General features: G+C 48.1%; 1 protein-coding gene across 10 annotated transcripts in view; it reads left to right on the top strand.

The window, feature by feature from the left end:
- TENM4 (teneurin transmembrane protein 4) overlaps window positions 1–22,566 on the top strand; it is an 826,321-nt gene that overhangs the window by 669,096 nt on the left and 134,659 nt on the right. For all 10 annotated transcript variants that reach the window (XM_043875712.1, XM_043875709.1, XM_043875667.1 and 7 more), the window contains 2 exons: window positions 409–603; window positions 6,716–6,916. In XM_043875712.1, coding sequence (XP_043731647.1) covers window positions 409–603; window positions 6,716–6,916 — 396 coding nt within the window. The remainder of the gene's footprint in view (window positions 1–408; window positions 604–6,715; window positions 6,917–22,566) is intronic.

Below are 22,566 nucleotides of genomic sequence, written 5' to 3'. Positions count from 1 at the left end.
CAAGTGGTCCAGCACGTGAGGATGGAGGAAGCGAAACGCAGCGCTACTGGGAGGAGAGTGCTGCTGGAGGGGGTGAGGTGAGCAGGAGGCCAAGCTGTCTTTTGCAGCCAGCCCAAGGAACAGATTGAAGCCTCCTGTCTAAGGAGTCTGGTGACCGCGTGTGCGGCCACCAATAATGAGGGGGACAGGAGAAAGCAACATTCAGAGGGCCCCAGGTGTATTCTTTAGGCCCTGCACTCTATACTTTAACCCACAGTTCCAAACGTGTTTTAACTGGAGTGAAATAAAGCAAGCGAAGCAGACAGGTGGGAATTATGGGAAAGCTCTTGAACCCTGGGTGGGGGGAAGGGACAGACGGGGTATACCAGGGCGCACACCCACGCCAGACCCCCGGCACTGTCTCCGCAGCCTCCTGCCCCGTGCTCTGCAGTGGGAACGGCCAGTACATGAAGGGCCGGTGCCTGTGCCACAGCGGCTGGAAGGGCGCCGAGTGCGACGTGCCCACCAGCCAGTGCGTCGACGTGGCCTGCAGCCACCATGGCACCTGCATCATGGGCACCTGCATCTGCAACCCCGGCTACAAGGGCGAGAACTGCGAGGAAGGTAGGACCCCAGGCGGGGCGGGGGCAGCTCGACTCCTCCCCGTGAGACAGAGACGGCAGACGGGCCTCCCCGGGAGCAGAGGGAGCCTCCAGAGCAGGACGTCACTGGCAGCAGTCACTAACCTAAAGGGAGAGGACAGGTCCCGCTCAGGGAGGGGAAGAGAAGGGTGTGTATTGAGCACTAACTGTATGCAAGGTTCTGGGCCAGAAGCCTGGCGTCATTTAACTTCCAGCACTAGTAGTTGCTGAAAGTGAAAGCTCAGTCATATCCAACTCTTTGCGACCCCATGGACTGTAGCCCACCAGGCTCCTCTGTCCATGGAATTCTCCAGACAAGAATATTAGGATAGGTTGCCATTCCCTTCTTCAGGGGACCTTCCCGACCCAGGGATTGAACCCAGGTCTCTTGCATTGCAGGCAAATTCTTTTACCATCTGAGCCATGTGGGTGCTAGTGGTAAAAAAAGAAAAACCTGCCTATCAATGTAGGGGACATAAGAGACACAGTTTCAATCCCTGGGTCGGGAAGATCCCCTGTAAGAGGGCATGCCAACTCACACCAGTATTCTTACCTGGAGAATCCAGTGGACAGAGGAGCCTGGCAGGCCACAGTCCATGGGTTCACAAAGAATCGGACATACATGATTGACTGACTGAGCATGCACACGCGCCTCCCAGGGAGGGGTAATCATCTCCACTTTATAGTTGAGGAAACTGAGGCTCAGGGACACAAATGGCCTGCCCAAGGTCCCACGGCTGGTGGATGGCAGAGCCGGTTTGAGCCCAGTCTTTCTGGCTCCACAGTCTGAGGTCTTTGTCCTCCCCTTTAAGCATCTCTGCTCTCCATTTCTGAATATGCGTCTCTTGTAGACCTCCAAAGGTTGCCTTCCACTGTCACACCCCTCTGTGTGTGTGTATGTGTGTGCGTGTGTGTGGTCTTGTTTGTAGCTCCTAGGTGTTCATAAGCGTGTCTCCCTCTTTCATAAAGTAAATACACGCCTGTACAGAACGAGGTTTAAAAGTGAACTGCTAACTCAACAGTGGCGTCAGTTGTTCCCCAGAAAACCTAGCCAGGTGCAGTAAGCCCAACCGTTCTATCTCACATATTAAAACCCTGAGGCCCAGGGAAGGGCATCAACATGCCCATGGTCGTAGCGCTGCCTGATGGCAGGGCCGGAATTCAGCCCAGGTCTTCTCACCTCAAACCCTGTACTCTTCCTCCTGACCACGTGGGATTTCCCAATGAAGCGGGGGGCGGTTGCGGGGTGGGGGTGGGGGGGGGCGCGTCTTATCATAAGCAATAGAGAGTAGCCGTCAAGAGTGCACACTCTGGCATTAGATGTGAGTTTGAGTCCTGGTTCTGCCACACTCACTAGCCTCCATCTCCTCATCTGTAAAATGGGAATTCCTTTCCACAGAAGGTCACTGTGAGGACTGGATTAAACAACTCACGTGAAGTACATAGCTCAGTGTCTGACACATAGGAAATGCTCCCTAAACGTTAGCTCTTATATCGTTAGCAACTTTCTGGAGACAGCTGAAGCATGTTTCCGGTTTAACTCCATTCACTGTATCCAAGGCCTCTAGAAATGGATGGACCTTGAAACCGGTGGGTGATGCTAATGGTCATAACCTCCCACTATTTACTGTCTAGGGCCCTAGCACTTTCTCCAGTGAGTGCAAGAGGCTCCAGGGAGAGCTAGTCTTCTAATCTACTGGGGATGTAATAAGTAGTCCCCTCTCAAAGCATCATTTCCCCTAAAATGAGAGAACATAATGGGCCCGTGTTAAAAGAACAGGGAGCGGGAAGGGATTAGTGTCTGGAAAGCATCCGTCTCTTCTGAGAGACGGGCTGTCTGCTCTCCCTGAGTGTGACTGGAGGTCCTGATTCAGACCTATTAACTTTGATGCGGATTACCTCGGGCTGTCTGAGCTCAACCAGGGGCCCGGTTCCCTTGAACAAAGGCGTTGGCTTTCTCATCCTGACCTTCCCCTTTTCATTTTAGTCCCTTGAGGCAAAGTCTATGTAAAGAAAAGAGAAACAAAGAGGAGATCCCTCCTGAAATGGTGGGGCCATCCCACCCTGGGTCCCACTGTGTCGTGTGGGTCCAGGAGGAGAAGTTGTCCTTCTCCTGATCAGCCAGCCCTGGGCAGCGCCCCAAAGGGCAAGGTCACTTACAGAGAGATAGAAGTTGTTTAGCAATTTGATTTACATTACTGTTTGAAAAGAAGTGTTCTCACTCCTGGTCTCTGTTCCGAGAAGGGCCATCTGGTACTGATTCCTCTTATTTCTGTTTCTCTGCTGAAGCATCCTTGCAGAGTCCTTGTGTTTCAAGTGGGGGTTTCCTGGGCCTTCATCCGATCCCCGGATCCCCCGATCCCCTGTCTGCTCTAACAGGTTTCACTGTGTTTATGAAACATCAGCTAACAAGCTGACTTCTTTCGCTCTCTCCTTCTTTCTTTTGAAGTTTATCATCCCATATTTTTTTTAAAGCCTGAACTGCACCGACAGGACACTTGGAGCTGGGGGAAGGGCAGAGGGGCCCAACCTCGACCTTTTACCGTGAAAAGTGAGCTGCTGTGTTTCAGGTCCTGAAGTGTCTCGGGGGTAGCTTGTGTGGTCACCGAAGCGTGGAACATTTGGGGAGACGAGCTGTGTTTGCAGCCTGGCCACGCAGGCCCCATCATCTCATTAGTAGGCCAAGCATCTGCCAGAAATTTTGGCTTGAATGGTAGGCTCTGCAAAGGGAAAAACAAAATATGACTGCTTGGCTCCTCTTCTAAGAAGAAACTAAGTTAGACTGTCTTCTACCCAGAGCTGGGCCTACCTCCCTGCCAGTTTCTCCCATATTCCTTCAGCTCCCCGACCTCAAGCCTGCCGATCTTCCCATGTTACACACAGCATCCTGCCGAATAAATAGTGTTGGGGAAACTATCCCAGTGTGATGGAGAGAGACCATTTCAATGCCATCCTAGGTGTCCCGCTTCCCTAGAGGCCCCAGAGAGGGTGTACAGATGCACAGTCAACATGGGACCTTCAGTAGAGGGTCACTGTGGCATAGATAACCACCCTGGCTTTGGGCCCGTGTTCTGGCAGGAACCTCAGTCAGTTCAGCCAAGGTTTCCTGGAGCCGCCGTGCCCCTGAGGCGCTGGCCTCCTTAGAACTCCTTTGCTCTGCTCTGTGCTTGCTTTGCCAAGCTGACCTCCCGAAGCAATGATTAATTGATGATGAATTGCCTGGAGGTAGCTCCTCATCAGTTCTTTCTGCTCTTCCCTGCCTGGACCAGCTTCTGAGAACATCAGATTCACTTTGCTGGTTCCTGGGTCCCCATCAGACTTATTATGTCTGAGAAACAGGACCGTGACGCCAAGGGCCTCTTGCTGAACTTGGCACCCTCTCGGCTTGCTCCACTAACTGCAGATTTATAGATTCGACCTCAAGGGCGCCTCAGAGACAGCTTCAACCCCACCCTGGGGTCCGGGCACTCACGGAACGGGAAATACCTTTACAGGTCTTGGGATAGGAACTGCTGAGTCATTTCCCGTCAAACTGGAAAATTCTCTGGGTCTGGGGAATTATCCTAGCAGCCTAATGGGCCAGAATAATCCTTCTGAGGTCCTGGGATCTGAGGCAGGTCATGAAAATTTATCACGACTATTATTTTTATCATTTTTAATTAACAGAAACTCCAGCAGATCATGTGTAAACCATTATTAAGTGGTGTCCAGAGACTGCAAGAGAAGGGATTCTTTACCTTCCTGTGGCTTTATTAATTCTCCACTTTGCCCCTTTCTTTCATTGTTTCATTTTCTTTTGATTTCTATGTTTAACCATTTTGTGTGCTTATGTCTGCATTCATGTGTTACATGTATTTTGGAACCAGTAAGGTTGCAAAGGAAATAACAAGAGATTTATACCAGGAAAAAGTGCTTCAAATTTAAATCCTCCACTTAACCACTGTGTATTCTTGGACAAGTTATTTAACCTCTGTGCTTCGATTTCCTCATCTGTGAAAGGAGGGTAACAGTGGTATCTACCTCAAAAGGTTGTTGTTAGGGTTAAATCAGACAATGTATATAAAAGGTTTAATAGCAAGATATAGCATAGAAGAGAGACTGAACACTAATTGTTACTGTTGCTATTATCGTTACTATGTTTTTAATCCATTGGTTGCCCCAGACCTTTGATCTTCTTACATATGGCTGAAGTAGTTACATTGAATGCCTTTAAAAACCCAAACAGTGAAAGCTTTCTAAATAAGCTAGCCCTCAAAATGAACAACCTGTTTCCAGAATGGTGCTCTCAGTAAAGTCTCTGCCCACTTGTATCTGTGACTCTAATACACTCCAGCTGAGTTCCCGACTCTTGTGGAAAAGTCAGGTACACTGGGTTCTAAAATTTAACTTGATAGATAAAGTAGAAGCACATCTGAATTATAAATGAGTGCTCACCACAGTCTGCCCAAGTCATGTCCTGGTAGAGTGAACAGGTAACTTCTTTGCAACAGTTTACAGTTTATAGTGTCTTTTCAAATCCTCAGTGTCATTTGGTCTTCATAGCAACCTGAGAGGTAGGAAACTTTACCAAACCTGCTTTATACATGGAAGCTCAAAGCAGACACATGACAACAGCCATACTCATAGACCCATTTCGGTTTGTCTTGTGACCTTTGCCCTTAGGACGTCAGAGGTCAAAGGCTAAATTATTTCCTCTGCAGCACATGGCTTCCTCATGAGCCCCTGTAAGGAAGAGTCTGACTACGTTCATAGCAGCTCCATCAACACTCTTTAACAACAGCTGCTCCATGAGCCCCACCTCACTCTCCCCTTCCACTTGCAAGACAGACAGAATTCCCTCTCTCCCTCTAGTGCATGGGTGATCTAACAACTCTTTGGTTGAGCAGAGAACATGGACCAGCCGTTTGCCAATTCTGTCTCCTCTCTACTACCTTTTGCACTTTCCACGTGCCCTGGAGCCACATGCTAAGTTAGCCTAATATGCTTCTCCTTCTTTCTGTGAAATGCTTTGCAGAGGATTAATGGTCTCTGGTAACTTTGTCTAACCCCACAACTAAAGCTTTGGTTTAGGAAAATTAGTCCCAGGGGCAGGGCTATCACCGGATTCAGAATCAGACAGAGCTGTCTTCAGATTCTACTCTGGAAGTCCTTCTATAAATCATTTACCTCTCTGAGCCTCGGTTTCCTTCTCTGTACCTCACTGGATTATTGCAAAAACGGAACCTGATGAGGTTTATGACCCACTTCCTAGCACACTAGCAAAGAGCAGGTAACTCTCAATATTCTCCTCCTTCCTTCTGGGGGGTGGTCTCTTGAGACCACTTAGACCTTGGGCCCTAAGAGCCCTGTGGGGAGTTGCTTGGTTTGAGCTATAGCTTTGTAGTTGACCACCTCCCCACCCTACCCCCCCGACTTGAGGAGAAGCTAAACACAGCCACTGTATGTAATTTTGAATAATCATTGAAATGTTTGCCTGGATGCACTTCCAGACAAATATGTGTGTGGGAAGTGAGGCTTGAAAGTTTGTCTCAATCACCAGAATCTGGGGAAGATGATAAAATCTAAGGGAATTTAAATGCAAAATAAATTCTCATTTAAATTAAGGAATTTCTTTATTTTAGTCCCACATTCACAGAAGTAAAACTGCATCGTGATGTGACAAACACAAATAGTTTGTTCTCTGATGATGTTTTGAGTGCCTCCCTTGTGTTTGGCGGTGTTCTAGGAGGCAGACCTACAGAAGGGAACGAAACAAAGTCTTTCTCTCCATTGTTGCAGTTGTTAGGGACATATATGTCTTGCTCTCTGCACCCTCAAACCAAGAGGTGGGAGTATGTATCCATGTTTTACAGGCGGGGGAAGTGAGCCTCTGGAGATAAACAGTTGACCACTGGGTGGAGTCAAGAACCCGGGTCTACTGTTGCCAGAGTCATTCTCTTCACGGTTACCACGTGTTATCAAGACTTCCATGGACATCTGGGTCCCTCTCCTTGATCGTGTGAAGCTGCCCCAGTGCAGGCATAGCGTTCTGTGTAAAGAAGCCCCCAGCCTGGGTGGCCCAGTCCTCACCCGTGCTCTCTCTCCCCGTGTCACAGTGGACTGCATGGACCCCACGTGCTCCGGCCGCGGTGTCTGCGTGAGAGGCGAGTGCCACTGCTCTGTGGGCTGGGGAGGCACCAGCTGCGAGACGCCCAGGGCCACCTGCCTGGACCAGTGTTCGGGCCACGGAACCTTCCTCCCGGACACCGGGCTCTGCAGCTGTGACCCGAGCTGGACTGGACACGACTGTTCCATCGGTAGGTGTGGGGAGAAGAAGGGAGCGGCGTGGATGGGGTGGGGGAGGTGCCACTGTGACCTGTGCGCCTTCCAGTCCTGTTCAGGGCCCTCATCCTGACCTTGGTCACGTAGCAGGCGGTCACCCAAACCCCTGAACGCTTTCTTCTTCCTCTGAACTCCAGCCTCAACGCCTGTACTGTTAGGTGAACAGAGGGTTTATCCATCACGTCTTCACACCATTCCTTTCGTAATGATGGCCTTGAGAGTCAAAGCATCTCCCCTTAACCATGTTAGTTAGCATAGATGCGATGCACTGACTTCTCACCTTCACTTTACAGTGGCCATCCTAGAGGCAAGGCCATAGGGAACAGTGTAGCTCCCTGAGTCCTGCAGGGATGGGCCTTTGGCTTCACCTCTTCCCCAGGATGGAGTCCAGATTCAATATAATATTTAGGGCACTCAGCGATGTGGCCCCCACCTGCCTTCCTGGTCAGATCCTCTACGAGATGGTAAGTTCCAAGAGGACAGCAAACATCTCTTACCCCTACATCCCCAGGATTCAGCATACCCTTGGCCCACAGCAGCTGCCCGATAAACACTGACAAATGAATGAATGACAAACACATGACTGAATGTACTCTTGATTGTGGTATTTGATTCACCCCACAGTTTACACATGCAGTTTAAGGGATAATATATTAGCACCCTCTGTAAAGGGCATGGCAGTTCCACTCCCGTATTCTTGCCTGGAGAATCCCATGGACAGCGGAGCCTGGCGGGCTTCAGTCCATAGGGTCGCTAAGAGTCAGGCATGACTGAAACAACTTAGCATGCACCCATGCACTCTCTGTTTATAAGTGCTTTATGATTTAGAGATCCTCTCGAAGTGAAGATTAGATGAGAAGATAGGTGAATCACCTAACACAGTACCGATATGTGGTAAGCGTGGTTACTTCCAGCATCTCACCTGAACAGTTTAATCCACACAAAAACCCTGTGAGGAAGGCAGCATCATCCCCATTTTCCCTATGTACGTAGATTTTGTTAGTGAATACTTACTGAACAAGGCACTCTTCTACTCAGAGTGAGTAAAGAGGGAGGAAGTCCCTACCCTGGAGAGCTTGCATTCTGGGAAGCAGGGAGGAGACGGAGCAAACAAACAGATGAAGGGCCATCAATTAATAAAGAAGAGCAGGCCTAGAGAATTTCTAAGTAATCTTGCCCAAGGACACATAGCTAAAAAGTGATAACCATCCATGTTTCTTCACCCTAAATCACCTTCCCCACCACACTACAATGTTTAAACAAAGTGAAGCTCAGATCAGCTCATCATCTTGTATACTAACAGTTTTGGTAGTGGTCAGGAAAGATGGTTGACACCTTTGTAAAGATGAGATCCAGTGCAGCATTCATGCCTTTGGGATACTTGGAGTTACCTTTCCCCACTGAATGGAGAATTGATGTTTAAAATGCAATCTCAGGGGCTTCCCAAGTGGCTCAGTGATAAAGAATTCGCCTGCCAGTCCAGGAGCCACAGGAGTTGCGAGTTCCATCCCTGGGTTAGGAAGATGCCCTAGAGGAGGAAATGGCAGCCCACTCTGGTGTTCTTGACTGGAGAATCCCATGGACAGTGGAGCCTGTCAGGCTATAGTCCATAGGGTCACAAAGCGTCAGACACAACTGAAGCAACTTAAGCATGCTCGCAGGCACACACACACATGCGGTCTAATTTGGACTTTGTTTGCAAAGCTTGTGTAAAGACATCACAAATGCAGATGCATGGAGTCTTAGGAATAATTCTTTTTATATAGCTCTGTTTATAGCAATGTAATGAATGTTCCTCTTATAGCTACTCTGGGTTGTATTGTTCATTATGTGGCCACAAAGCTAATTTATGATAGAAATATAACTGTCCGTGCACTGTTAATCCCCGATGAAACTCCACAGCCTCTGATGGAGGCAGGTTTAACTTTGAGTGAGATCACTAAGGATTCTTTTCGTTGGCCCCTTAGAGGGAGAGAGAAGATCCCATTGAAAGGGACTTGAATAGAGCTGTGAGGGCCCATCTTCCTAAACTCTGCCTCCTGCTCTCCACAGCTGCTCTCCAGTCTGAGGCACGGAGCTCCATGTGCTAAGACGAGTCCCCTAGTCTGACGGCCATGAGTTCAAACGCCAGCCCTGCTATTTACTAGTTGTAACTTTGGGCAGGTGGCTTCACCCCTGCAAGCTGTAAAATGATGATAACGAGAGTACCTACCTCATGGGGTTAATATCTGGGAAATCACTACTCAGAGGATTATTTAAGATAATGTATACAAGCACCTAGCACGCTACTTAGCCCATGATATTGGCTCAGTTAAGGTTAGCTATGTTACGGGTATGATTAAAACACGCATTGGTGAGAGCCCTCGACATTAATGGAGACATTTGAGAGAGGCAAGATGAAATGTGCCCTTTCAGAAACGTGGATTATAGTTTTTAAATCTCTGACCTATAGCTGACTAAAATACTGTCATGACTGCCACGAGGCTGGAGATTTAGAAGAGGACTTCAGATTTCCTCTGTCCCCTTTCAGTAGTGATAACAATTTGTTTGTTGAATGCTTCACAGCATACAAAGATCACTCTGTCTTTCTCTTTTTCACACACACACAAACGTAACATACACACAGAGAGAAGCAGCAATAGCTGGTGAGGCAGAGTAACAGGTATGGTATGGTCCCCACCCTCACCTTGAGGATCAGTGACTTACGTGAGATGCCCTGTGTTTGCAGGAGCTGGGAGGCCAAGCCCAGCCTGGCCCTGCTGCCCAGAGCCCTGCACTGCTTCCCACGGCTGCCACTTCTCTTTGGCCGTCACTTCCCAGCAGAAGCTAGTTTGAAGGCTAGTGAAATTGGCGTTGGCGGTTGTCCTAGCCATACTTGTCTGGGCTCCATCCTGCCTCTGCACATGCTAACTGCGTGACCTTAGCATTAGCAAGGGACTTGACTTTCCCTTTTTTTTTTTTTGGCCACACCGTGCAGCATGAAGGATCTTCTTTCCCTGACCAGGGATCAAACCAGCACCTGCTACATTGGAAGTACAGTCTTAACCAGTGGACCGCTGGAAACGGACTTGACTGTCGTTCCCTTATAAAAAATGGAGATAGTAGCAGTACCTGCCTCGGAGGGTCATGTGGGGATTAAGTTGCGCACTGCCGGTGTGCACAAGAACAGTGCCTGCAGAAGGGAACCCTTCACGCCTCCGCCTCCCTCCCTTCCAACAGCACTTTCACCGAGGGGAAGCTGTTTGAAAACGATGGAGTTTGGGCCCTGAAACTAAGCAGGGCAGGCCTCACTGAGCAGATGCCCTGTAACCGAGGGACTGTCTTTGCTGTGCTCAGAGAGTTGGCCACAGGGCCGTAAACAGGCACTGAGGGACCTGGTCCCCACCAGCTGAGTGGCTTCAGCAAGTGGCGTCACCTCCCTGACGCTACGTCTCCTTTTAGGTAAATTACCTATGAGCTTATTGTACAGACTCAGTGAGAAATCGCAAGGCAAAGGTTAGCACGTGGTTGGCACAAATCAGGCCCCCGATAAGGGTAGCTCAAGTCACACCATTTGTGTTCTTTGCTTCGGGCACGGCAGGGCCAGGACAGGCACTGCCCACAGCCCTTCCGTTAGGAGCCGCATCTTGTAGGCCTGGCTCTAGGTGGTGGGGCTGGCAGAAATGAGCCCCCACTGTCTGGCCCCCCGAGGAGGGAGAACCCATCTCTTGCCTGAGATGAGTGTCTTGCCCGTTTGGCACAGGGAACAGGATTTAATGAAAGCAGCTTAAATCAACACGCCCTGCACTTAGCAACCAGCCTGCAATGCAATGTGAGCTGACGAGTTTCCCAGCACTTCAGTTAGGTTTGTGGAAACAGTGAAGTCAGATTTTATACAAGTGTTTACTCAGGCCCCTGGGTTCTCAGCAGCTTGGCTTGCCATTTCACCTCAGAAATTCCTCCTTAAATCCTGCCTCATTGGTGTGGTCTTCCCTCCTGACAAGTCATATAAGATAACTGTTTAAATAGATCCCTGTGGGCTGGAAGAGCAGAAGTTGTATGTCCCAGCCCCTACCCCCAACACACCTCGGTCGTCAACTCTGGGCCCAGTGGGACTTCACTGCCTCAGTCTTTGGGAACAGTGGTCATGATGGTTGTGATGCTGGTGATGGTGATGATGGTGTTGATGGAGGTGTTGGTGGTTATGGCAGTGGTTGTGATGGTGGTGATGGTGATGATGAGGATGGTCATGATGAGGTTAGTGATGATAATGGTGATGATGACTGCTACTGCTCTTGTTTTACAAATGGGAAAGAGCTGGAGAGAGGAGATGAGTTGCTCAGAGTGACTCAGCTAATCCGTGGCAGAGTTTGAGTTAAGTGTGGGTCCTCTGTTTCTAAGCCCTCAGCTCTTACGTCAAGCCTTGTTTCTATCCAAAGAGGTTTCTTTGCCATTAATCTTGTCTTTTCCCCGGAGAAGCCACAGGATGAAGCATTAATTAAAGAGTCATTGGTTTGTTAATGCTCACCATGTACCAGCTACTGAATTAAGTGCTTTTCAACCATGATCTTAGTGAAGGTTCATAAGAACCCTCTGATGTCAGTATTACTAGTTCCATTTTCCAGATCAGGAACCTGAAGCTCAGAACTGAGTTAAATTCCTTACCAGCACCCCCTCATTTGTAAGTGGTACAGTACAGATTCAACCCAGATCCGGCTGCAAGGCCTCTCCTAAGCTCTTCTGTGTGCTGAGAGATGTATTACACATGCGCCTCTCTCTTGCCAAACCGTGAGCCCCGTGAAGGCAGGGTCTGTCATTCTCCTTAGTGCACAGCCTGACAGCCAGTAGGTTCTGGTGATTGCTGAATGAGTGACTCATGCAGGGAATCATCAAAGAGTGAGGGGTTTCCTCTAAAGTCTCTGCCCAAGGAGATCCCAGCACACTACCAGCCAGACAGTCTAATCCCTTCGACGAGCGCTCCACCCCACGGCCCGCCCGCACCCCCGACACACACACATTACACTCGGCAAGGCTGAAACCAAGTCCCTGGGCCCCTTCTCACTTTCCAGACCTAGCTCACATTCATCTCACTCATGTGTAGGGCCAGCCAGGCAGAACCCCTCCTGGACAAGAATGGCATCGTCTCACCTCCTTCCAGCCCTCTTCCCCAGGGAGCGGCCCTGCAGGGCTGGATGCCTCCTCAGCTTTGCATAAAGGGGTACAGTGAGCAGCCCCACTGAGCAGAAGGACTCCCTCCCTACCCCACCCCACCCCCAAGTGCTTTAGTTGGCTTTTCAGCCTCTTGGCTCAGAGCTGCTTTCGAAAAGGGGAGGAATTTAACCTCTTTTGAGATGGTCCTTAAAACTGGAAAAGCCTGCCTTTGTTTCAGAGCCTAACAGCTCCTAAGGAAGATTTCAGGCTCTGCGGCATTTTCCAGAATACCATTTCCGATTCGATCCCTTAAACCCATCACTTGCCCCTTCGCTGGCTCTCCCTCACGTCTTCCTTCCCCGCCACCCCAGCCCAGTCATCTCAGTCCTCAGCCTCATAAATTCATTCCTCATTTCCACTGCTCTGTGGGCTCGCTCCAATCTTGTCTTCCATAAATGACTTTTATTTGAGAGGGCCCTCTCGCTACATTTTATTCCTTTGGGTTGCTGGCTCATAGAAGCAGTACATGGCAGAGATTCGGATTGTAAAATGCTCATGCTGGTGGTTTATGATTCTTATCATTTCATTGCAATTGAGTTTCATGGAATAACAGGTGGGGATCTTTTAGAGATTCAGTGGTATGGATTTGGCAGTAGCATGTGCAGTCAGAAAGGATTGCATGGGATTTGGAGTGGGACCAAGCTAGATTTTTAAGATCCAGCTTATCCAAAGAATATGGCTAATGATACCTGCCTTTCAGGGCTGTTTTTCAAATTAGCTTTAATTTGTATCTATAAAATGCTTGGCATGGTGGCTGGCACTCAGGGCTCAATAAATAAAGTATTAATGTATAATTTTAGAATGCATGATTAAAGCTAAATTAGCCAAATAGTCCTTTGACACTAACTGTTGAAGTCTGAGGGAAGTTTATATGGTGAAGGTTTGGAGCCAAACCTTAACTGGAGTCTATAGGCCCTTGAACAACTCACTTTCTTTCTCAGAAGCTTGGTTTCCTTGTGGTTTCTGACACTGTCTACCCTCAGCTTCCCCCAGCCCCTGCCCCACTCTGATCATCAAGTCTAAAAGAAGAGTCGCTAAGATACCAACACATTTATCCCCAAACCCCAGCACAAGGTCACCAGGGTGTTAGCATCGGCCTCTGCTCAGGGACTGGGCCGAGAGAGCAGCACAGCCTCCGCAGAGCATCCCAGCACGGCTCCGGCTGGATGCCGACTGCTGGCAGGCACACACGTCCACTCCGTCCACTCACGGTCCTTCCTGGCCTCCCCGTGTGCTGGCCTCACGGATCTGCACTCCTCAGGTCCTGCACTAATGCTGGGCCTCGGCGTCAAGGCTCAGCCTTCCTCAGGCCGTTCAGGAGGCAGTACCTAGTCACATGGCGTTAAGACCTCTGACTGACATGTGTGCGGTGGGATTGGCATGCACAAGGGCGGGCATGTGCGCTCAGCCACACGGGGGCCAGGGAGGAACCTGGGAGGGTCCTCCCCAAGACGGACACTTGTCAGCCAGACGGTAGAGGGGACCGAAGCGGGCTCCTGGTGGCAAAGGAGAGGAGGCCTGTCCAGGCAGAGGGAACAGCATGTGCGGAAGTACAGAGTGGTCCTTCCTCATCTGACTGGAGCCCTGGGGGTAGATGGTGAAGTGAGGCCAGAGAGGGAGGCAGGGTCCCAGTCATGAAGTTACTGAATGTCCTGCTGTAAATCTCAGTTTGAAAATGTTTCAGTTCACAGTGAAGATTTTCCTTGCAGACTCTACATCGAGACTCTTTCTCAAACTCTTGTCAGTGCAACTTAGCCTAGGTCCTACCTCAACTCACAGGGACTTTCTAGAATTCACTCAGAGCCTCTGAGTTTCAAATTTCTTCTCTAATACTGTCCTCCCCTACCAAAAAGAAAAGCAAACCAGAAAGCATAATTAATAACAATAATGACCAGATAGATACAGAACAGAAAAGCTGTTACCAAATTAACTCACAGTCGACAGCAAAATAAGCCCAATGCTTAAAAAAATAAGCTGAAAGTAGCAGCAGAGTTAAAAAATAAAGCTCTAAACATAGCAGTTGCATTAGTGCTAAATTTTGAAAAAGGTAATTCAATTTTATTTACGAGGCAAACTATAATTACGTTTAGATTTGAGGGAACAGAATTTAATTCTTATTAATGATGGAAAGACTGAGTGAAATGCTATAATGCCAGAGAAATTGTCTTCTGTTCATGGATGGGAGAGAAAATTAGATTCAGTGTTGAGCATTCTCCCTGTTACGAGTCTCATTTATGTAGCAGGAATTGTTCCCTCTCTAAGAAGCATTAGCTTCTCAGCCCAGAAAGCACAGCACCAACATCCAATTAAACATCAAAAGGAAATGATCAGGCTGGGCTATTTCTGTATAGGTATGTTACAGGAGGGGAAACCCAGGGTTAGAATTTCACCCAAGGAATCATGTCCATTGAGACTTGACATTTCCCGTGCCCCTTCCCAACAGCAAGTAACAGCCTAAAATCGAACTTCAGAATAGTAAATATTCGAGAGACTGACAATGAAGCAGAGACAGAAGAGGGTACATTGGAAGGAGGCAGAGGAGAACCCACCAGTTGTCTGGGAAGTAGTGTGGATGCTTAGACACAAGGAGATGGTCAGTTCCTAAACTTTAACCTGAGTGGGAAATTGGGCCCAAACAGGCGTGCTGCTAAATACTGCCAGAGGTAAAGGTTGATAAACCGGAAGCTGGCAGCTTAGTAATTTAGGAGAATTTTCCACAACAGCAGCGGAACGTTTTCGTTCACAATTGGAGCTCTTCAGTGTGCAAATATAAGCCCTCCTGAAATTGGGCTTCAGAATCAGGTTTCTGTTTGGATGCCCAAGCTGATAACCTTGTACAGAATCTCTGGCTGTCTTCCTGAATCAAACTGCTGATATGGCAACTTGTAATTTTAAAATATTGACTATTCTTTGAATGGAAATTTTATTTACATTTTACAGAGTTCCTCCATGTATGTGCTTCATGATTTATTTGAACAACAAATACATAAGCCTCTGACATTGCAGACAGTGTTATCCTCTGGAAACCAGGGTTCAGGGAGCTTAAGTGATTTTTCCCAAAGGCACTCTAGAGAAAAAAAGGATTCATATCCAGCCTTCTCTGGGTTCAGAGCCCACGCTTATCCCCTGCATAACTCTGCCATTGGCTATTACCAAGGTTGACTCAGGTGGTAAAGAATCTGCCTGCCATGTAGAAGACCTGGGTTTGATCTCTAGGTCGGGAAGATGCCCTGAAGAAGGAAATGGCAACCCACTCTAGTATTCTTGCCTGGAAATCCCATGGCCATGGAGACTGTCAGGCTACAGGTCATAGGGTTGCAAAGAATTGAACATGACTGAGTGACTTAACACCTTCTACTTTCTTTTAAGATTTACACTGATACTGTCTGAGGGTCATGTATCAGTTCGACAAGGTACCACTTCATTTGGTGACACTGTATAAATTGGATCATGACCAGTGTGGACCTGGCGATACTACTGGGGTTCAGGAAAAGAGCAGTTGCTTTCAGCTGGGGTGATCAGGGTGGCTTCTTGGAGGAAGTGAGATTTAAGGTGGGTATGGAGGTTAAATTTGAGTTGACAGAGATGGAAGATATGCAGGCACCTTGAGGCAGCCTATTGTGGAAGTCAAAGATTTGCAATAGGTACATAGATGAGACAGATCATGGCTTTTTCTAGGAAAGAGAAGCAGTTTGGAGTAGCTTGCTGCTCCTCTTTTATCACAACATCATGTCTGACTCCTGTGACCCCGTGGACTGCAGCCCGCCAGGCTTCTCTGTTCGTCAGACTTCCCAGGCAAGAATACTGGAGTGGGTTGCCATTTCCTTCTCCAGGGGATCTTCCCAACCCAGGGACTGAATCTGCGTCTCCTGCATTGGCAGGCGGATTCTTTACCACTGAGTCACCTGGGAAGCTGAAACTTGGAGTAGCTTAGCTTAGGAGATTTGTGGCAGTAGTGAGAGGAATCTGAAGTGAGGAAGTTGGCAGGCATCAGATCATGAATGGCCTGGAAAGAGTTTAGATTTCATCTGTCAGTGGAAGCCACTGGGGCATTTCAGGCAGATCTGCGACATGGTCAGGTTTGGCTTTAGCTAGCTTTCTCTAATGTTGGCATGCAGTTGGAGGTGCCCAGGGGACCTCCAGGAGGGGGTGATCAGGACACAGTTAGATGGATGAGCATGTGACTGGATGGAGAGGCAGGCCTTCACAAAGGGCATCAGGGCTGGAGGTCTCAACACCAGATGTCTCTCAGTTTACCTACATGGGCCCTTTTACGTGGGCATTGTTTCAGCCCCAGCTAAAGATACACATCCCAGTCACCGTTTTTGGTTTCTCTACTTCTTCAGTCCTGGCTTGTTACCCTTCAGCTAAGTCAGACTGTCTGAAGGCCTTCCCCCGTGCTAACTTTGAACTCCCCTAATCAGGAAGCCAGATACCCTCCAATTAGGATGAGTAGTGGTGGCTTCCTACTTCCTGTGATAGGTGCTTCACAAAGCTTGAAATTCTGGTCCTGGGAGAATAGATTGGAGACCGCTCTGCACTGACATACTGGAATCCACTTTTCTGCTTGGCTTGAAAGCTTTCCAAGCTCCCCGAGTGAGGTGAAAGGCCGTGTGGTTTCCAAGGCTCATTAGCTTCCTGCCATCTAGACCTGGGGAGCCGAGGTGCGGCTTGGAGCAGCTCTGACTCTGCCATAACAGGGACAGAGGGTGAGAGGCACAGGAGAGTGACTTGGCTTTGGCCTCAATGTCAAAAAGAGACTAATTACTGTGAAGGAGTCAGACGCCCTTTTCCTGTGCCTCCCTCCCTTCTGGCTGCTTCCTGAAACCTGCACTGAGACTCAGAAGCCATCTGCCCAATTTTGTGGGGGAGGGAAGGAGGGAGAGAGCGCGCTATATTTGAGCCAAATCATTCAAAATGCAGGGGTTTCTGGCCTGTGGAAGAGAAAGTTAAATTGTAATTAGCCGACTGTGTGCCAGGCATGGTGGCCAGCTTTATGCCCAGTTATACACCTAGATAGACTTGAGTTCCTTGAAAATAGAAGTAATTTAATACAATTTCTGAATCCCCAGTATGTAAGGGTACCTGTCATATAGTAGATGCTCAATATATTTTCAATTTTCAGATTCTGTCATTACTGCCATTTTAGAAATGACAAAAATAAGACTCAGCTATGTGCAGTGTTTGTTTCCCGGAGCTGGGAAGTACCAGACTGGCTTTTATATCCAGCTTGCCTAAATCAAGACCTCTGTCCTGTGCAAAATCATAGGGCCTTGAATAGTTAGGTGGAGTACCCTATCTCAGGTACCCTATCTCAGGAACCTGGTGGATGCAGTCTAAAGATACATGTTCTATATGTTGGGAAATTGGAAGGTGGCTTCAAGGAAGAGGTAGCATTGGAGCCAGAGTTCAACATGTAAAGACTGGGGGGAAGGAGCATCTGGACCATGAAAACAGCCTGTCCAGAGGCACAGAGGGGTGAGCCCACCCCCTCTTTTAGCCATTTGTCTGGCTGGCCCCTTACATGAGCATTTCCTAAGGCAGCCGTCAAGTTCTTGCTCAAGTACCAACCTACATCTCACTGTGCACGTCCTGTATTTGGCCCATGTTGTCCACAGGATGGTTAGAGGATCTCTAAGATGCCTTCTCATGCTCTGACCATGAAAACTGCCCTTCTAAGTGTTCCTCCTCTTTTTCTCTCTTACCCCTAGCCGCCCCCCCGCCCCCCAACCCGAAGGCAATTCCCTGGCTACGTCCAAGCCACTTCTTGCCCAGCATCTCCTGGCTCACCCTCCTTCTCGTCCGTTTCTCCCTTAGTCCTTCATCTCCAGCTGCCTTCTTTCATCACTCTCAGCTCCCCATGTCTGCGCCTGTCTTCCGCATCCACCTTGCAAAACCCAGGATTATTCCAGCTACTCACTGTCGCTGATCTTAGGGCCGGGCCTCAGAGCACCGTAACTCCAATCACATCGTGCTCACACTGTTTAGCCTCTCCTGAGTCCTTCCAGCTGCAGTTCATCCTGTACTTTGTAAGTTCTCATGCTCAGTCCCCGAGGGGCTCTTTCAGATGTCCACGTCTCTCCATCAGCATCCTGCTCAGTGGAGCTTCCTCCTTCCCTGAGAATACCCAGGCCATGGGTTAACGCTCTCTCCTCATCCTCGCCTGTGCCCTGCACAGGTCTCTGCCACTCACCTCTCCCGAGGGCACGAGGCCCTGGAAGCCTGACCTCCTGATTAGGCCCCACATCTAGTCCTCTCCAGTTCTTGAGAGGCACCTCAGTTGCTCACACCCTTCCCTTGCTTTCCCCAGTATCTTCAAACCACCCCCCTTCCCCTGGCTCTTCTAGAAAGTAAATATAAAGTAGTTGCCATATTCAGAACTTCCCTGTAGCTCAGATGGTGAAGAATCTGCCTGTAATGCAGGAGACCCGGGTTCGATCCCTGGGTCGGGAAGATCCTCTGGAGGAGGGAATGGCAGTCCTCTCCAGTATTCTTGCCTGGAGAATCCCATGGACAGAGGAGCCTGGCAGGCTACAGTCCATGGGGTTGCAAAGTCGGACATGAAGAGCAACTAACACTACTACTACTCCTCCTCTACAAAAGGTGTATGTGACATTAGGCGCGTTACATGATGTTCGTTCAACCCCACACGAGCCTGAGATGTTGCTGATGAGAAAGCTGTTTTGCAGATGAGAAAGCTGAGGCACAGAAAGTTGAAGTAACTTGCCCAGGTCACACGACAGATGGATGGGTGGATAGATGAACGGATGGATGGATGGAAGATTGATGGATGAATGGGCAGTTAGATGGCCTGTTGACTGAACAGCTGATTGGATGATGGGTAGATGGACAGATGGATGGGCTGATGGACAGGCAGATAGATGAATGGAGGTTGAAAAGACAGATAAAGGGACAAACGAAAGGAAAAGTACTGAACACAATAAACATTGAGTCAGGGTGAGAAAGGAGACTCAGATTCTGATTTCAGAGATTCTCTAGTCTAGCTGGGGTGATGATATAATACATAATTAATAAGGACATATGTTACATTACATCTGAGGTTTTGCCTAAACCAGATCCTGCTGCTTACAGACAAAAAAACTTGTGTTAATCATAGTCACCTTTCATTCTAGCTAAGTGCCTCTGATCAAGTCACTTAATTTCTCCAAGCTGTTTGCTCAGTGATGATAAGGAAGTACAAATATAACTGCAGGGATGTTGTGAGAATTTAGTGAGATATAAATTTGTGTGCCATCAACAGTGGTTCTGTAATTTGCCCCAAATGCTGTTTGGTGTAGGGACACACTTAAAGTATCCAAGGACTTCATGAGAAATTTCCTAAGGAATTTTCAAGGACCAGGATTTCAGACGAATTCCCCAAACGGTGCACTAACTCAGATGAGCTAGTGATGCAACAGAAAGTCCTAGTAGAAACCATTTAAAATTCAGTTCAGTTCAGTCACTCAGTCGTGTCTGACTCATTGCAACCCCATGGACTGCAGCACGCCAGGCCTCCCTGTCCATCACCAACTCCCGGAGCTTGCTCAAACTCATGTCCATCGAGTCAGTGATGCCATTTAAAATTATTTAATGCTTATTAAAATTTCTTAAGATCACTCTAACAACCTCAGATCCTAAGCAGAATAGAACAGTTCTCACTATTATCCCTTTTAATGCCAAATACAGACTTATTACAGTCTTCCCGGGAGGTCACAGCTCAACTTTCACATCCCTGGGATTTTAAAGACAGCTTCACCTACATCTGCTTCTTGCTCAGGAAGAAAGCACACAGATCATTGCATGGGGTCCCCTCTGTCTCCCACTTGTGTCAGTTTTGAGCATCTTTCCAAGTGGAAGAAATTTTATAGGAAAATTATATATGTCTATTCCTTTAGAGGAAAGACACAGCTTCCCTTACCAGTTATTTTAATGAAGGGGATGGTAAAGCAAATCCAGACAAATTAAAACATAGCTGTGATAGGTCCCAGGCTTTGTCCAGGTTCATATGGGGATTAACATTTAATGAGAGGAGCCTGGGGCAGCCTTTCCCTCATGTATACACTTTGGAGCACAGTTAACTAACAGCCAAACCATATATATTTCCCCAACCTCTTCGTCTCTTCATCATGTGTCCACCTGCTTCTGCATCACAGAAGGGGGATGGGTGTGGGCATTGGTGTGAAGAAAGATGTGAGTGAGTGTGTAAGAACTGAGACACTTTAAAGGTTGTGAGCTCCAGTCGGAGGTTGGAGAAGAAAAGTTTCTATGACAGTTAAATACAAAGGAGACTGAACCCCTGCGTGACTATATTTAACCAAGTAAATTTGGTACAATATGGCGCAGAGACAGAGTTGAGCCAACTGATATAACATCTCTTCCATGAGATTTTTTTTTTTAATTCATCTGTTCTTTCAACAAATATTTGTTGAAAGCACATTCTGTGCCAGGTCTGGTGCCTGCTGCCAGAGACCCAAGATTTGAAAAAATGCTAGAGCCTGCGAGCAGGCAGGCTTCCAGTCTAAAGAGTAGACACAGACGCCAGTGAGGTTGTGCACAGGGCGGGTGGGGAGGGGGAAGTGCTCTGGGTGTGGCTTTTCCCAGCAGAAGAGCTAAGGCGTCCTTGGCCCTGACCTGGTTCGTCCTCAAGGCCCTGTACAGTTGAGTCAAGAACCTTACAGACTTGGAAGGAGAACTTCAGGACAGTTAGGGCTTCCCACCTGATTTCAAGAGGAAGCCGAGGCTACACACACAGTTTTGAAGCCTGTTTCGTCTTGGCTGGTGGTACTGTGCTGTGTAACTTCATACCCGAAGTTTGAGGCCCCTGCTAGAAACTGGTTTGCTCTTCAGGGAGGTGCATCTCTTCCGGGTGACTCAGAGCTGCGCTGATACTGGGTGTCTGGTTGTTGCTGTTCAGTTGCTAAGTCATATCTGACTGTCTGCGACCCCGTGGACTGCAGCTCACCAGGCTCCTCTGTCCTTCACGGCCTCCCAGAGTTTACTCAGATTCCTGTCCATTGAGTCAGTGACACTATCCAACCATCTCATTCTCTGCCACCCTCTTCTCCTCCTGCCTTCAGTCTTTCCCAGCATCAGAGTCTTTTCCAGTGAGTCGGCTCTTCACATCAGGTGGCCAAAGCATTAGAGCTTCGGCTTCATCGTCAGTCCTTCCAATGAATATTCAGAACTGATCTCCTTTAGGATGGACTGGTTTGATCGCCTTGCTGTCCAAGGGACTCTCAAGACTCTTCTCCAGCACCCCAATTCAAAAGCATCAATTCTTCAGCACTCAGCCTTCTTTATGGCCCAACTTTCACATCTGTACATGACTACTGGAAAAACAGGATGCCTTAGGTCCCCTCAATCAGTTGTGTACATAACAGAATGCACATAGTGCAGTTTTACAGAGCACATTTCATAACACAGTTACACATTTGCCCTTTCCTTCCGTTATCACCACTACTCTTCCCATTTTGGAGGAGAAGTATGATGCAGAGAGATTAAGTAATTCTCCCAAGGACTCCACAAGAACCCAAGGACACTGGGCAGTCGAATTCTGAATCCAAGTCTACTCTGTGGATTGTGTACTCTATAGTACATCAAAGGATTCCACCCAGGCCCCAGTCTTCCAGCATTTAGTCAGAAAGTACTGATGTTAATCACGTGATTGTCACCTAGCCTTTATCAAATGCTTGCTTGTGTCAGATATGTTACATAAGTCAGAATTCACTTCTGAACCCCATTGCCACCACACCCCGTTTCCTTTCTTATATGAATATGTGTGTGCAGTTTATATCCTGACTGTGTGCCAGGCTCCATGCTAGAAGCTTCACTTCCATTCATCTTAACTTATTTAATTTCATTAGGTTCCATCCATCTGCCATGCTAGGATGTCTCTTCTTAGAGTCAGGAAAAAGAGCCGTGTCTGTCATGCACACCATTGGATCCCCAGTGCCTGCTGCGAGCAAAGAAATTCAGCAAACAAGTCTCTGCAGTAGTCAGTGACATCCACAGTTTACAACCGAGGGAACCTGAGATTTAGGAGCTCTGACCGGAAGTTCACAGAGTGCCACTTACATTATGTAAAAGGTGCAGGAGACGTACGTCAAAGCAGATTCTTTCGCATCATTCTGTTTGGTTTGCACCAACCACTCTGGGAGGTTATATCTGCTTTAATGCCAACGCAGAACCGGAAAAGGAAAAGCAAAGCATTTCCTTTTATTTCAAGGAGAAAAAATAATAATAATTGAGGAATATAAAAGCATAACAATGGGCCTACCTCTTGAGGCTGAATAAGAAAGTAGTGTCTCAGGTTTCCACTCCCTCTACGAGGCAGCAGGTCTCCTGCACTCAGGCGGGGAGCCCATCTTCAGAGGAGAACCTCAGCCCTGACAGATTGTGTTGCCATCAGCTAGCACCCCATAAACATCAAAGTCAC

This window comes from Cervus elaphus, chromosome 2 (genome assembly GCF_910594005.1).
Source record: "Cervus elaphus chromosome 2, mCerEla1.1, whole genome shotgun sequence".
Taxonomy (NCBI): domain Eukaryota; kingdom Metazoa; phylum Chordata; class Mammalia; order Artiodactyla; family Cervidae; genus Cervus; species Cervus elaphus.
This window is presented reverse-complemented; position numbering and strand designations above follow the sequence as displayed.